The 16144-nt window shown below is 38.1% G+C and overlaps 1 protein-coding gene across 5 annotated transcripts in view; it reads right to left on the bottom strand.

Annotated features, from left to right (window-relative positions):
• Nucleotides 1–2771: 2771 nt before the first annotated feature.
• ACOX3 (acyl-CoA oxidase 3, pristanoyl) overlaps nucleotides 2772–16144 on the bottom strand; it is a 36637-nt gene continuing 23264 nt past the window's right edge. For all 5 annotated transcript variants that reach the window (XM_055716055.1, XM_027814452.2, XM_005433146.4 and 2 more), the window contains 8 exons: nucleotides 15041–15161; nucleotides 14437–14556; nucleotides 13644–13757; nucleotides 11859–11974; nucleotides 9040–9214; nucleotides 8484–8551; nucleotides 7703–7789; nucleotides 2772–4081 (listed from right to left, as the gene is read on the bottom strand). In XM_055716055.1, coding sequence (XP_055572030.1) covers nucleotides 3962–4081; nucleotides 7703–7789; nucleotides 8484–8551; nucleotides 9040–9214; nucleotides 11859–11974; nucleotides 13644–13757; nucleotides 14437–14556; nucleotides 15041–15161 — 921 coding nt within the window. In that variant the 3' untranslated portion in view covers nucleotides 2772–3961. The remainder of the gene's footprint in view (nucleotides 4082–7702; nucleotides 7790–8483; nucleotides 8552–9039; nucleotides 9215–11858; nucleotides 11975–13643; nucleotides 13758–14436; nucleotides 14557–15040; nucleotides 15162–16144) is intronic.

Raw genomic sequence — 16144 nt, 5'->3', positions numbered from 1 at the left:
AAAACTGCATTCGTCTCTTTCTGCTTCTGAAAGGAAACGATGCGGAAGGCTCCACTTGTGTTTGATAAACCTGTGACTTGACTTGCTTGGAGAAGAGTGAAGCTTTATGCTCCTGTTTCTCCTGGCAGCGCTGTGGGCAGCCTGCGGTGATCACAGCTGACCTTCGCCTGGTGGGTCTGTCTGCCTCAGATTACACTATCACGGGTGCCTCATGCAGGGCGCTCCCCTTTGCTCACGGCCTCCTTAGGCCACTGAACCGAGCTAAACTGATCTGGAGCCTTACCCTGATCTCAAGCTAATGAGCACTGGGAATGACAAAAGACGGCGGAGGCCCGTGCAGGTACAGTGCTACAAGAGGACACGCGGGCCTCTGCGATGTCCATATGGCTGCATCTGAGAGCGCCGTCATGCTGGTAGCGTGTGCTAGCATTAAACCACCACTTGGGTTTGAAAACACATTAAGTCAGTGAAGAAAATACATGAATAAAGGCAAACAGAAGAGGAACTTGCTACTCTGCAGACAGAACACATGATAAATCATTTATTACAGTGGGAAAGAGGCTTTCAGATGGACATGGCAGCATATGACTCTACTTACCTCTGCAAAAAGCAAGCACCTCTGGGAAACCTGTATTCACAGAACTGCAGCTGTGAAGGTGGTAAAGCTTTCACCCAAGCCTTTCTCCTGACACCAGCACTCCTACAAAAGCTGATGTGAAATATTCATTAATTTATCCTGCCACATCAGCAAGGGAGGTGTGTACGTTCAGCGTCCTAATGCACATGAACAACTTGCTTTCCTGTTACAAAAGAGCTTTTTTGCTTTAACCAACTCACATCAGCAGAATCATCTCATCATAGAAGATTGAAATACCCTTGGCAGGTAGGTGGTCTGACAAAGTCTCAAAGAAGAAAAATGCCACTATCCAGGCAACAGGGCACAGGGGAAGCCGTGGGTTGGGGCTTTTCCAGGCCTACTTGGATTCAACTTTCTGGTGCCTTCACATGGCAGATTGAAAGGACGCATTCCCAGAGCCAAACTGTTTTGGACTGAAGCTATTAGACAGCCTTTGACCCAGCTCCCCAACAAAGTTAACATGACATATCCAACTTTATTTGGCATTTGAACCCGGAGGGAAATGACTTTCTGTTCTGCCAGAGGCCTCTTCTATTTAATGTCCTATGAAGAGGAACAAACTGCATATAATAATGACATCTTGTGGTAGTTGTTGAATTATTGCCCTATGATTTAGTAGATAAATGGATGCCAAATTTCATGACATCTTTCTCCATGCCGCAGCTCTGCAAGTTCATACTTAAAATTTCTGCTGCTCTGAGGAGCAGGATGTAGAAGACATCTAAAACCTTATTGTCGACTTCAGAGGAAAAGGGTATTTTGCTCATTTGATTACACAGGTCTGGCTTAACACACAGGGCAGAAATTCATAGTCATAACTGAGTAAAGAATTGTTACCCGGATATTCATACAGAAAATACTAGTTTTGATAATATTGAGGGCAAAGTGGCTCTGGCCCACAGATTGAGCCTGCCTTTGCTGTGCTGTGGCTTTGCGCTGGGTGTGGGAGTAAAAGGAGATAGCCTTTGCTGGCAGCATATAAAGCCCAACAGCTGCTGAACACCTGCACAGCTTGCAGAGTCTTGGTGAACAGCCACCATCACCCCACAGCTGGGGGTGCACAGATGTGTGGCGTTGTAATGAGTATCAATTTCCAAAGCCTCACGGTGCCCCTGCTTTGCTTTTACTTATTCTGGCTTTGGTGCTTAGGTCTCTAACTCCTGCCATTGACTGTGTGGGTATCTGAGGATCCCACGAAGCTCTAAGCTTAGTGCAAGCTGTGTGACACACAGTCCATAACCACAACATTTTACCGAGTATCCCACTTTGTCTGCCCATAACCACGTTCTTGCTGCTGCACTCTGCAGTGCTTGCTCTACTCAAAGTTAGCAGCTTTTCAGAACACACAGCACACTTTCCTGCCTGTTTGTAGAATCCTTATCAGCACAGAGAGACTCGGCTTTTATCAGGGAGTTTGGATGTTGACTAAATAGTCAAAATAAATAAGATTAGCAGGAATAGTTTAGGGATATATTTCTACAGAGTGTCTGACTGTCCTGTCGTGTTTGGTGGGTACTTTGGGGCTCGCTGTCTTTGGTTCTGTTCTACTGTGACAGCTGATTTCTCAGAGGTCTTTTTTGCACAAAGGTGGCTTAAGATACATACCAAACACCTTCGTTTTTTCTTCTAGGCTACAAATGTCTCATAAATAGACTTACAGTTTATATGCAAGATTTACATACAGCTGTTTGCCAGCTGTGAGGAAGGAGGCAGGAAAAGACCACATCACTTAGGAAGAATTCAAAGGTGATGGTGAAATCACATGTGTGTAGGACAGTGAAATAATGCCAATGATCAATTGATAGTACAGAATGTGGACTGACAGATCAATGCTACTGATGTCTGCATTTTATGCAGTGGGGCATCTCTTCCCCATTTGCCTTTTTCACTGTCAGAGATCCTGGTGTTCACACTGGATATTGGGCATAATGTGCTCTGCCTACTTCATTCAGGTCTGCACAAATACAAGCAGGAGACACTTGCTGGGTTCCCTACTGATTTAGAAAATAGATGAAGATAATCATGAGACTTCATGATTCCATAATATCCAATGATAGGTATTTCGCTGCATTGATCTGTTCTTTTTCCACGGGACGTTGCCACCTATTGGACGTTATTAAAAGAGGCAAAACAGTTCAAAGAAAATAAACACTTTATTCTGGGATTTTTTCAGCAAAGGCAGCTAAAGTTTTGACTGTTGCCTACAGTTCAATAGCTAGACAAACAGCTTCTATTGGGGCATCCTGAATTATGCCATAATTCATATAGCTTATTAGAAGAGAGGCAGAAAAAGAACAGGCAACACTTATCTCTGGCAAAGAAAATGAAGTTCAGAGGAAAAAAATACAGGTAAGGTTTAACAAGATAGTTTTTATCCATTTTTACAATGGGATGATAAACAACAGTTTTAGCATTTTGGGGGTTTTGTTTGCTTGTTCAGTTTTTTGTACTGAAGTGTGTTGAGGGTGATCATCTTTCATTGACCTTGAACTTGTGGTGGTAAAATTATTAAAATTTAGGATTGAGAGGTCTGACTAAGAAATTATCTTTACTAAAAGAACATTCCTCTGGACTAAAAGCTAACAACTTTTAGATTGGTTCCAACTTCCCACTTCTGAGGCAAGAAAACACTGTGCCACTAACACAGGCTCCATCAAGAGCCATCTCTTCATAATGTTATTTACTGTTTGATTCCTTAGAACTGCGGCAGTTAGCAAGCTACCTAAGGAGTCTTTGCCTCCAGGGAAGGATACCTGGCTTTGATAACATTGAAGTGAATGCTTTTCCTCACCTTTTCCTCTTTTTTCTCAAACAGCATACAGGTTGGGTCTTTGCAAACAGTTGGCTGAGAACAGGCCAGCTGCGGGGGAGATACTCTCTCAATGTTCTCTCACTATGATCACAGTTAATAAAGCTTCTGTCTGGCCTGTCCTAAATTGTTTTTGCTTTTGTTCAAATTATTCATAACCCCTGGTGGGAAATATTTTTTAATCATTTAACTTCTGTAATATGACAAGTAAAGTCAAGAGACTGATTGGAACATTTCTTTTATAGAAACTTTGTAGTGATCATAATAAATCTTCATATTTTGTATATAATTGAGTAAATATGAATAGTGTGTAGAAGTGTTGCTTTTGCTCCTGTCATTATGTTAACAGTCCTTCAGACCAAGTTGGACTTGATTTCAAAGTTATTTTAAGACTTGGCACTTCTCTATGAAAATTTCTTTCATTTGCAGTGTTTGACATACGGTCTCATTTCCTCCTGATGTTTGAAACACAGTATCCATCTCAGGCCCATCCAGCTTCTTACAAGTTGCTTGGTTTACAGTCTTGACTTCAGCCTGCATGTAACAGGTTTATTAATACAAAATTCTGCCCACCATGAAGGTCTGTTCAGAGCTTTGCTGCCTTGAAGGATCTCTGCCCACATATTTTTATATAACTGCAAAATGATAATAAAAAATAATTAATTCATACACAAAATAAATCAAAGTTCTGCAAGATAAATTATGTAACTTATTGGTTGAAATGAGATTGTGATTGAATTTCTAGGTAACAAATGTGAATAATTATGAACAGGCAAGAATAAACACATAGATAAATCACAAAATGTCAAAGTACCATAAATGTCAGATACCCGTGTAAATAATCTAGACCACCTTTGGCATTAAGAGCAGGAAACCAGCAACCTCTATAATTTATTGTTTGAGTTGTATTATCAAAGGTAGAAATATGGAAACAAGGTCATATTATGCTAATCTTTGTTCTGTCCAAACCTGAAGACTGTGTCTGAGAGAACTTGTGCATATCTGGTTTTACCTTATTTCAACACATTTCTGGAAAGTAACATAACTTCTCTACCAGATGTGAGCTGTTCAATCTGAGCATAAGAAATTCTTCTCTCCTAAGCAGACTGTTAATTCATTATCTTCATCAATGTACAATTTTATGTGGAATAGTTTAAAAAAAAGTACATGGGAAGTACACTTTGCAAAAGTATAATTTTAGCAATATTTGGCAGTTCATAATTAACTGAAGCTTAAAACTTTAAATGACACAGAAAGATGAGGAAAGGAAGGCCATATTTTTAGCAGTAAGTTAGAGAAGAGTGTAATACAATATTAATGTAGTATAAAAGCAGTCAGCAATGTAAAGTGAAAAGCCTTTCCTCTACATCAAAAGATGGCTTTGCCCTATATATTTGTGATGATTTAAATAGCTATTGAAATATAATATATTTAATACTAAATATATTTTTACCTTGATTACGTGGGTTAGTGTTATTTATTCCATTCCAAGTATGCCTTAATATTTTCTAACAATTATAAATCAATCTTAAATTAAATGTGGTAATAACTTTGCATACTTAAGCTGACATTGTCAAGGCTTGTATGGGGAAATGATGTCCACATCATAAAAGTTTCTTTTGAAGAGAATCTGAATTCTTACTTAGGGCTTAAAACTGCCCATAACAACTATGAAAACTTTTCTTCTGCCCTGATTATGATCTGTGGCTCATGGTGCAAGGCACTCCACTGCAGTACAACACAGGTTATCCTGAATTTAATTTATTTTCCTGTTTTGCTTGGATAATCTAGGCTTTACCATACTGTAATTTTTACTAAAATGTTTGCATTGGTTTTTAGAAGTCGCAAAGATAGCAATGAATACAGAATTAAATATAGACAGCCAGAAAAGCTTTATTAATTATTTTCTTTGAGTGAGGGATTGGCAGCCTTTTTCAAATTTCAGTTGAAAATATTTACACAAGTTGAAACCCACAGACTTAGAGGCAGTTCAGAAAACCTTCCTGAATTCTGCAGAACATGGATTAGATACCGCTGCTTGAAATTATTTTCTCAATATGACTCAATGAATTTACAAAAACCTTAACAAATATTTAGTACACAAGGAAGTCAGTAGTTCTTAGTCTTATCTGTATGTCTCACAGACTATATTCCTAACATTCATCTCTAATATTAATAAGCCTCTGTGGCTTCAGTATTTGTGTGAGCTAAAAGCTAGCCAAAGAAGAGCTAGCCAAATCCATTACATGACAGTTTCATCAGCTGCTAAGAAATCTCCAGCTGACTGCTATAAAGGGGGTAGTATTCTAGGAACGGATCACTGTGTACTTGCACCATATTTTATATTCCTGCCCATAGCATCTGCTCACAGCGTCTGTTAGAGACAGAATAATGGGTGAAAATAGGCTTTTGGCCAATACAGATATTCTTAACGTTCCCACAGATGATGTTCCTTCTCTTAGGGTTACCTTTGGAGCTTCCCTCCCATGACCTCTTTCGTTCATTTAATCCTCTAAAATCTACAGAAATGGAAACAAAGTTTCTAGTGATGATTATAATCCTATTGTTGAGATGGCTGGGTATCTAGAGCTAGCCTTTCCTCCTTTATTTGTAGAGACTGTGTTACCAAAGTAATCATTCTCTTAGATCAGTGTCTTGTTAGAAACATCTGGGCTGCCTTCTGTATTGCTTGATCACCATGGGAACAATGGATGACTTTAGACATGAAGACACAGAGAACATTGAAAAGCATCGAGTACACTTGACTCAGCAATCCTGTCAAACTTCCTGGCGGTCTCCCCAGGCCCTAGTGGTTCTCTACAGGGTCTATCCACACTAAAACAAACTACTGTACTAAGACACTAGTCTCTACATAATAGTTATCCCACAGCTTGGCCCTGCTGAGTAGGGTTGGCCAGCAAGCAAGAATTTTGGTTTGCTGAGACTGGAATGAAATACAGCTCTTTAAATATGTCAAGGAAAAAAAAAAAAACCAGAGACAAACCACGACTTAGTATAGCCAAATCCATGGTGCACCCACATCCTGAATCCTGCTTGTAGGTCTGGTTATGACACCTCAGTAAGAATAATGCAGAACCAGGAAAGATACAGAGAAGGAAAACAAGGCCTGTGAGAGGAACGAAATGGCACTACCCAGACAGTCAATGTATATGGACTAAGACTAAGAAGCATTTTTTCACAGTACTCATAATTAAATTATGAGGTCATTCGTGGAAGCCAAAAGACAGCTGAATTTGAAAATAATGGGAAAAAATAATAGAGGATAGATACAACTGTGGCTGTTAAACAGAATGACACAAATACAGCCTATGGCATGAGATACCACTTAAACCACCAATTGCCAACTGCTGAGACACTAGGGAAAGAACACCTTGATATTTCATCTGTTTCACACACAACTGTGTTCCATGGCCAACCTCCTCTGCCAGTTACAGATTATCCTGTGAACTGGATCCAGTACGGCCATTCTTATGCTCTTAACTCAGCTCTTGCCTTGTGTAATTTAGACTACACAAAAAAATATCTCTCAGCCTTAACAAAGATGGATTATATATTCATTAAAGGAAGGTGAGATGCTGACATAACAGCATCCTTCAAATCTGTATTAACATTTCTGAGATTGCTTGGGTAACGCTGTACCTTACACTGGTTAACACAAGATAGTCTTGTCGTATCCTAGAATTCCCACTGGATAAACAGAATTCTCAAAAAAATGTGCAGTTTCTGATACAATTTTTAACTGGAACAAGTTTTACATTTTCTTTTATCTTAGTAAAATAAAAATTTTATTAGGAATTAAAATAAAGAAATAATTTCTACTCCACTTAGATGCACATCAGACAGACTTAGTGATGTGAATACCAGTAAAGGTAGTAAAAGCCTTAGGCAGAGAAGAAATATACCTTACTACCTTTCCAAGGTATTAAGCAATATACTAAAGACATGTTACTCCTGAAGGAATTTTAGGAAATGGTATTGTTTATATGTTTTTGTGTTCAGCAGCAGAGACACCCACAAGAGCAAACTAGAGCAATACTGTATGAGTTTCCCATTGAAGCCTGTCTCCAGCAAATGCAAAATGTAATTTTCTGCTGACATCAGTTTAAGTCTGGCACTTTCCACTGAAATGGTGTCTTCTTTTGTAGCTGTGAAGTATCTTGAATATGTTATGGTTATTTATGGGCAATACCCTTCTTAATGATGAAACTGACAAATCTTAAAATGGGTTTTCTTACCTCTCCACTAGCTTTACCAATGGGAGAGTTGAGAATGAAGTCAGGAGGAGCAAAAACATCAACCAGGGCAACTGCATCATCTTTCAACTGTTTAAAAACAAAAGACATACATTTGGCAACTTCTATAGCTGTCTATGGCTACCTGTGAACTACAGAGCAGCATAGAGATTATTTTCATAAAGTATCAGCTATTCGTAACTTAAGAGAAATCCACAATAAGGAGTCTAGATTTATTTTGCTTTTTTTCCTCCCAGGGTAATTGCCAAAAGACACTGTATTTTAAATGTTTTCCACCTTTGCTTATGAGTTTTAAAACACAATTTAACCAAGATGGCACCATTTACATACATAAAACCACCTATTCCTGAACTTGAAAAACATAACATCCAGAACTTCTCTGAACTTTTGCTTACCTGTAGAGAATATAATCCAGTTTGAAAAGTGTTTGTGTTGAAAAAAAAAAAAAATCATGAGCTAACACAGTAATGAAATAAATAGAACTGGACTGCAGCATTTCACTAGCTTTCCACTGAAGACTGCAAGGTCACAAAGGATAGAGTGTGATTTTGTAAGATATATTGGTTTTCAATTTTTGGTAAATAAACTAGGACTAGATTTACGGTCAATGAGTTACTAAACTTTACATGAAGTTATTCAGAAATGATTAATCTAATATCCTGCTAATTTACCCCCAGAAGCACAGAATAACTGACATATCTCTTCTTTAGTATTTGTATATTATATTATTATTTAATCACAACAAATAATATTCAAGGCTTACCCTGTAGCAGAGCTCCAGAATAGCATTCTGAATAAATCTACCAGCTTGTTCACCTGAAGCATAGCCACCTGCAAACACATTCACAAAGAAGCTTATACCAGTAAAGATTACACTGGTACAATCCTTTTACAAAGGAGTTTATCAGTTCAGTATTCAAAGGACTAAACAGGTGCTCCTGTGTAATTAATTGGACTGACGGTCTTTCACTAATGAGTTGACTGCAAAACCATTAATCTAAGACATTTGGAGCCTTTTGCATTAACAAGCTACACTACAGCATCTTACTGCCTATCCTCCACCCTCTCCCCCAAGCACTGGACCACAGCAAAACTTGTGAGCTCTCCATCATCTCTGAGCTAAACCAGAGCCTTTTGGGTTAATCTGTCTCTCCAGATTCCTGCTCCTGAAAGTTTGCCCAGAACGACTTTTTTTTTTTTATGTTACACAGGCAATAAGAAAATGCTCTAATCTAAATTCTAATTAGTATTTCCGACCCCTGCCAAGTTAGGACTGTTAGAAAGTGACAGGCGCAATGTATTGAGGGAGCTGATCTCACCTTGGTAGAGCACGGCCAGGTGTTTACTTAAAGACCAGAGTCCATACAAAGCACTGAGATTCTTAAGCACTGGCTGCAGGGTAGGTGGTATGTTGGGATCATGAGTGTAGTCATGATATCTTTGTAAGACTGTTTGTTCAATAAAAGCAATGGCTAATGATCGACAGTAGTACACCTTAGGAAACAGAAAAGAAGGACACTGAGTAACAAAATATAAGGAACCAGTCCTCAGCTGGTGCAAAATGGCATTGCTCTGGTAAAGTTAGTGGAGATCTGTTGATTTAGATCTGCTGATCTAGCTTAAGATTAAAGAAAGTCTAAGAAAAAACTCTAGGAGAAAACTTTCTACCATGTCTCTGCAAAAGTTAGTCACAAAATGCCTCATTACATGCCTCTTGAAAATAAGATCCTAATTTTCCACTGTGTTCCAGTTTGGGTACTCTCTTATACCAAAGGGAGCATAGACTGTATGCCTGTTACTACTGTAATTTGGCAGTTGCCCCCAGACTGTATGGGATCTAGTAGCTACATCAGACAGAAGACCACACCAAAATCAAGTCAGCTGACTTTAGGATCATTAATAAACTCATATAACTCTAAGAAGATAACGGTAGGTTTACATGTATTTAACATTATGCAGAGTTTTATAAAGACAGTAAAATCTTCAAAGTGCTTCAGTAACCTATTGAAAACTTATTAGAGTCCCTTCACATAATAAATAAAACATCTGATCATGTTAGCATGAGTGGATTCTGTTTATGGATTGAAATAGATTGCAATATGTTTTGAAAGATCCATCTAACTAATCCTTGCCAACTATCTGATCAGAAAGGCAAGTCAGCAGTTACTGTTAATACAGAGTATAAAACCTTAAGTGATTGTACTCACACAGGAACACTTGCCAACTTTTATATACTTCACCTTTGCTGTATCACGGCATACGTCCTGCCATGAAATAGACTGCTGACCAAAAACATTTTAGTTGCTGAACATAAGGGGAGGATGAAACCATTGCTGTTGTGGCTGATTTACTGCAATGCTGTAAACCAGCGTTTGTTTTTAGCCCATTTGTTCAGGGCTTTTTTTAATTTAGAATTAGTTGATTAGTTTTTTTCTTTTTTCTTTTAAATACCTGCATCATCCTTGCATTTAAATCCACTGTTGCATTTAAAAAAGGGATATTCCAAAGGTTACTGCCTCTCTCTTTATAGCTATTCAGTGGCATATTTATTCCAAGCTCAGATACAAGTATGAACTGCAAAATACACATCTGTTCTCTGCAGGTTTAGGGAGGACTTCCCCCTTACCAGAAAGGACATTTTTAGATATGAATATCAATTCCCTACTGAGAATGAAATAAGTCTTAACATCACAAATAGAGCATCAAGAATTATTTCCCTGTTCTCCCCTATAATTCCATTTCTATTTCCTCCTTTACATTTGCTTGCACTTCTCTATTGTTTCTATCAAGCTATCCCCAAACCAAAATAACTGAGGGATGGATAGGCTAGGAATCTCTTCCAGATCTCCTATAGCAAGAACAAATATTATATATTAGTCAGCCACTGGGCTGACAGAAAAGTGCTTCTTCATGCCCAGAAAGTTTTAAATCAAATATGTACATGTCTTTAAAGCATAACTTGTAAATCATTTTCAGATGGTTTTGAGGCATGAATTTAAAATAAAAATTCCCACTGTCCTGAAGATGAATTGCAGGGAGAAAAGAAAACCTAATGACCTCGGGTATTTCAATACCTATCTCAAAAGCAGTTATATGCCTATGTATCTTTAAAATTTAGCACATTTGAACATAGAAGAGAAGAGAACCTTCACACTTCTCAGGAAGTCATTCTCTCTAACACACTGACCCAGGCACCAGCCTCCCAAGAGATGGCCAACTGACAGGCAATCAGACTTGAATTTTTGGCAATTCCTGTTCTGAATTTGACCCTGAAGTTTCTCTAATAAGGTGCTTCTAGGGTAAGAATGGAAAAGATTTCCTCCACTCTACCAGTGGTTTCACACAGATCATCCCCTGTTTAAGCTAGGCTGGCTCCTTCTAGCTGAAGAGTTGAATATTCCTTCCTGATGTTTTTTAATGAGCTTTGCAGATAAGGTGAACAACACTGGCCATCTTCAGGGAATGGATCTCTCTCCTCAGTGACAAATGACAAGTGTTCTTTCCTTGGATGAGAGCCAGTTTTTCTCATGGAGGTAACAGAAGAATTTGGGGAGCCTGGGGATATACACTGAAATTTGGAGTTAAGCCATTCCTAGCTGTTAAAACTCTCTGGAGAGAGAGTGGATGGATCTGCTATATGTAGACTGTCAGTGTTTCCTTTCAGGCTCCAACGCTGTCAGTCTGGTATCTTTCATGAGTACTTTGCACTACAGAAATTAGAGATGGAAAAGACCTATTAGGTCATCTAGTTTACCTACCTGCCAGAGCAAGATTCTTTCCTACGGTATGTATTTGGCCACAAGAGCAGATGGAGATGTAATAATCAGATGCTGCAGGAGGTTTAATAGTAGTAGGTTTAGTCTTCAGAAATTGTGCTATCAAATCACCCAGCACATGCCTGCAACTTTTCTGAAGGAAAATATATCCTGGAAGATATATTCTGCTGACAGTAACTGTCCTCCTGCTATCAGGTTCTATACAATGCACATGGACAGGTATTACATTTTATTAGTTATTTCACTTGCTGCTTTGTGCTTGAGGAAATTGTACTTCATGACACAAGAAGACAGAACTAAGAGGATCTGGCAAACTTGGATGAAGATAAGTAAATAAAATAAGAAAGCTGAATAAGTATTACCTGACAGTTGTTTTTTGCCTCAAAATCATTTCGCCCAGACTGCTTCTCCTTGTTCAGCTTTAGATCACTTTCTCTGAGCAGGTAGCAAACCAGCCATTTATATGCTGCTAAAGGAACTGTGGAAAAGAGAGAACCAAAATCCTTAACATTCACATTTATGATGCAAGAAATCACATGCAGTTTCTACTTGCAGTCTCAGATTTTGTCACCTGAGATTAAAAGAGAGTGTTAATCAATCCATTAATATGACACTTTGCCTGTTACTATAGATGCAGTAACATCTGGGTAAGATAGTCAGATTGTAAATGTACAGTGAAGACATACCATGCCTGGCTAGTTCAAACTGATCCCAAGCCAAAAGACAAGGTATATCCACAGTTCAATTTAGACTTCTGACTTGATCAAATTTTCTTAGCTTATTTTCTTCCCATATTAAGACTTAGGTCTGCAAGATACCCAGTCTCTTCTGAGAATACAGTCCATCTTTTGTGGAAGCACATGACTTCTAACACTGCAAAGGTGGCTAAATGTAATTGCATTTGAATGACCCGCTTTGTACATAAGTGCATTACATTTTTAGAGAAGCCTGGGACTATTAAGGAAAAAAGTACTTCAGCATGAAGTCCTCGTATGAATCCTGCTTGCTTCTGTTTTAGCTTAAGATTTAATGTAGACTATTACTTAGGCAATTGTGAGTGTTCACATGCTGTCTAAATTCAGGCATCTAAATTAATAGTCCAGTTCCTAACAGAATGGAACAATAAACAGATTCAGGTATTTTTAAAACTATAGTCTGGTTCAGTAGGTATTACAAGAGGAGAAAACATGTGCTTAGGTATCAGTTCATGCTCTGCCGGATTTCATGAGTTGGAGACATACAACAAAGAAGAAAGCAACTAGTTGTTTTGAACTAGTCTTTTTCTTATAAGCATTTGTATTTTGAAGTTATTCAGATTTTACCCCATAGCTATTATGATACTATCTCACTTCATACTATGCATCACTATTGGAAGTTCAGCTTTTCTGCAATTATTTGAGCACTGAAGTGGTTACTGAATTCTAGCAATCAACTCGACTGCCCCTTATATATTAATATTAAGACTGGAGTTTCTTCCCCCAGTATGTTCTCAGTCTCACAGATTCACTTTTGCTCAAGGTCGTGTCACTATTTCATTATCTGCTCATTTCTTTGTTAATTTCTGCCTCCAAGGGCCTATCGGGGCTCATAGTAATACAAAAGTGGGAACAGCATTTAATGTCATACTTGATTTGATTATAGCAGAGTAAGCCAGGAAAACTGCAGGGAATTTTCTTTCACCATTACTCATTCTTCTCTATGCAACCAGAAGCAGCTGTTAAAATCACACAAACTTAGAAGCTTTTTCAATGTATTTCTTAATCACTTGTATGGTTTTCTAAAATAAGGTATTTTAGTGATATAAGGCAGGGGCAATCAATGGCCCTTACAACAGTTTCACTTGAAAACAATACAGTGGCAAAAAACCTAGATCACAAATGCTACTTTAGAGGAACAAAACCAGAAGAAAAATATCTGATGCTATCCTCTGTTCCAGAATTGAGGATGGAGACAATGGGACACATTTTGAAAGGCAAACTATGTTCTTAGTCATCTGAAATGCATAAATGCAAAGCAAGTCAGCAAATAGTAATATGAAAACTGTTTAATAAGTAGCAGAGGCTGAATCTCAAATCCTTGGATTCTTTCCTCTGGAAAGGAATTCAAGATTCTAGACTCAGTTTAACTGGTTTTCAGCAGAAGGCTACCTGAGGAGTCCATGCAATCTTCAACACTAACAGCTGTGAATTTCCAGCCAAGGATATGATGGTAGTCTTGCAAAATCTTTACTGTTCCAAAAGGGGATTCAAAAGGAGCTTTATCTGAAATACCAAAGAAAATAAAAATGATTTATAAGAAAAGAAATCAGACTCTTTGGAACTAAAAGCCTATTACAAAGCCATGCATACACTTGACAGGCCAGATGCAATTAGGCTATAATATATATTTTATTATGGCCTAGTCCAGCCAAATGAGGACTGATGGACAAGTGCTGAAAAACCCGACATCACTGCCTTTAAGTTCCATAACAGTCAACTCTCATTGCTGAGTTTTCCAGTTCTGTAAGATGCTGGTGAAACTCACTGCTAGAAAACTGAAACAAAATCTAGAGAACTACAAGTACTGATGGATATTACTACCAAGTTAGGCAATATGCACTGTTGTAAGTACAATGAGCAGAGGATACCCAGACTTACAACAACTATAGTAGTAGTTCCACTGAACTAAACTGCACTTCTCAGGGAGAAAGATACTACTTGTATCCCCTGAATAGGGATGGCAAAACATCTAGCTAGCTTCTGCAAGATTAGGAGAAAGAATATTTCTTGCAGCAAATATCTGTGTATTGTGAACGTATCATATGATTGAGTCTGTAGCACATTATTTATGCTCTAAAAAATGATTAAATGACTGTCAATTGCTTTGAGTATGAAATTATCTCCTAATTCCATTAGCTACACACTGTTGGGTCCAGCATAGGATTCCACAATGAAAACTTACCTCTTATGTAATTCATCCACCTCATTAAGTAGTTGCTGGTTTGCTGAAGCAGGACATTGTTATCTCCCTCATATGTGCAGTTTGGATCATTGTCATTTCGGATTTCACCCAGACGATTCACTTAATAAGAACAAGTGCACGATTTATATATATTGCAATGTATTAATGGAAGCTAAGAGGAATTAAATAATTATTCTGACAAAATTGAGACAGTAGTCTGTTTCTTTATATATATTGTTACTAACAGAGGAGATTGAAAGTTCACTGTTTAGCTTGTGAAAATGAATATACTGGAAAGATTTTAGAAAAGCGTGGCATTCATTTTACAATGGGACTTTTCATCTGTAAAGTCTGCATCTTTATTTTTAGAACTGTGTCTGAATCACATGTACAGTCTCTTCAAAGGCTGATGCAGATGATGCATGGGTTTAAGGTTTTTTTGTGGTATCAGGTATGAAACAAACTTTAAAAATATGGATATGAGGAAAAAAACCTTTCTAAACTTATTGCTAAAATTTAGACACCATGCCACAACAACAGCCAAAAACCATACCAACATAACCATTCTCCTTCTGATCAGTGTAGGCAGTAGTCTGTAACTTACTGGCAAGGTAACCATGCCCTCCACAAGCTTCTCGGCATTCCTGGGCTGCTTGCTGAGCAGTCCAAGATGACAGTGGTTTGCTGGCAGCAGATAAGGCATGAATCTCACGTCCCAAATCAACCTTTGTGAAAAACAAGTTATGAGCAAGTAACAATTTTTACACAAAGTAAGTTTGTGACCAGTTAAAGTCATTCCTACATATACTGCTTTATAATGAAGAAAAGAGTAACTGGCTGTACATACATTATATTTTTTTTTTGAGATCTGTTTAAGGGCAGAGCCTATTTTTTGCTGCCACCAAAAAAATCTGACACAATTGAAAAACCTTCAGCACTAACATTATATGGGACAACAATAATTTGTTCCAGGTAATGGACACATGGGTACATCTTAGCTCAGATGCACCAGCTGACATAGCATTGAATGGGATAATTCACTGCTTGCCAGCCTTTTCCTCCCAAAGATCGAGAGGCAGGTGGCTGAATGTGGCATGTCCAGAGAAAGCTTCTATCCCCTCTGTGCCATAAGCAATCCTTCTCTCCCCAGTCAGCAAGGGATTATTTATATTTACTGCCTTACATGGTTTTCACTGATCTTTCAAGCATCAATTTTGCGAAGAGTAGGAAAACTTAAATGTACCCCCTCCATTTCCAGAGAACCACAGTAGCCTGCATTAAGACTCACACTGTTTGCCCTCCTTTGAAAATGTGTTTGGAATTCTAGTTTCTGGAGATAAGGGGTTGATACTACCAAAGCCTGTTTAAGGGTAACTCCCTGGCTGGGTTTTGTTTGTTTGTTTGTTTTTTAAGATCTCCTGTAGCACAAAAGGAATTCAAAAGGATTACATTCTTAATGTTGTCAACAATCAGATTTTTTTCTATCATTAATTTTTTTCTGATAGCCACTGTTTTGCCTAAGACTGCACACTGGAGACCTACAGAGATAAAATATCAGATTAAAAAAATCAAACAGATTCTTCCGAAATTTGTGCAAACAGGAGAAATTAGAATACATTGCAATTAGTACACAGATTTTTCACAAGCTTTATTTAGCTAAAAAAAAGCCTGAATGTTTAAGTGAGCTTTGAGCAATACACAGCCAGTG

This window comes from Falco cherrug, chromosome 1 (genome assembly GCF_023634085.1).
Source record: "Falco cherrug isolate bFalChe1 chromosome 1, bFalChe1.pri, whole genome shotgun sequence".
NCBI classification, from domain to species: Eukaryota; Metazoa; Chordata; class Aves; order Falconiformes; family Falconidae; genus Falco; species Falco cherrug.
Note: the sequence above shows the minus strand (reverse complement) of the source record. Positions and strands in the feature narration are given on the sequence as shown.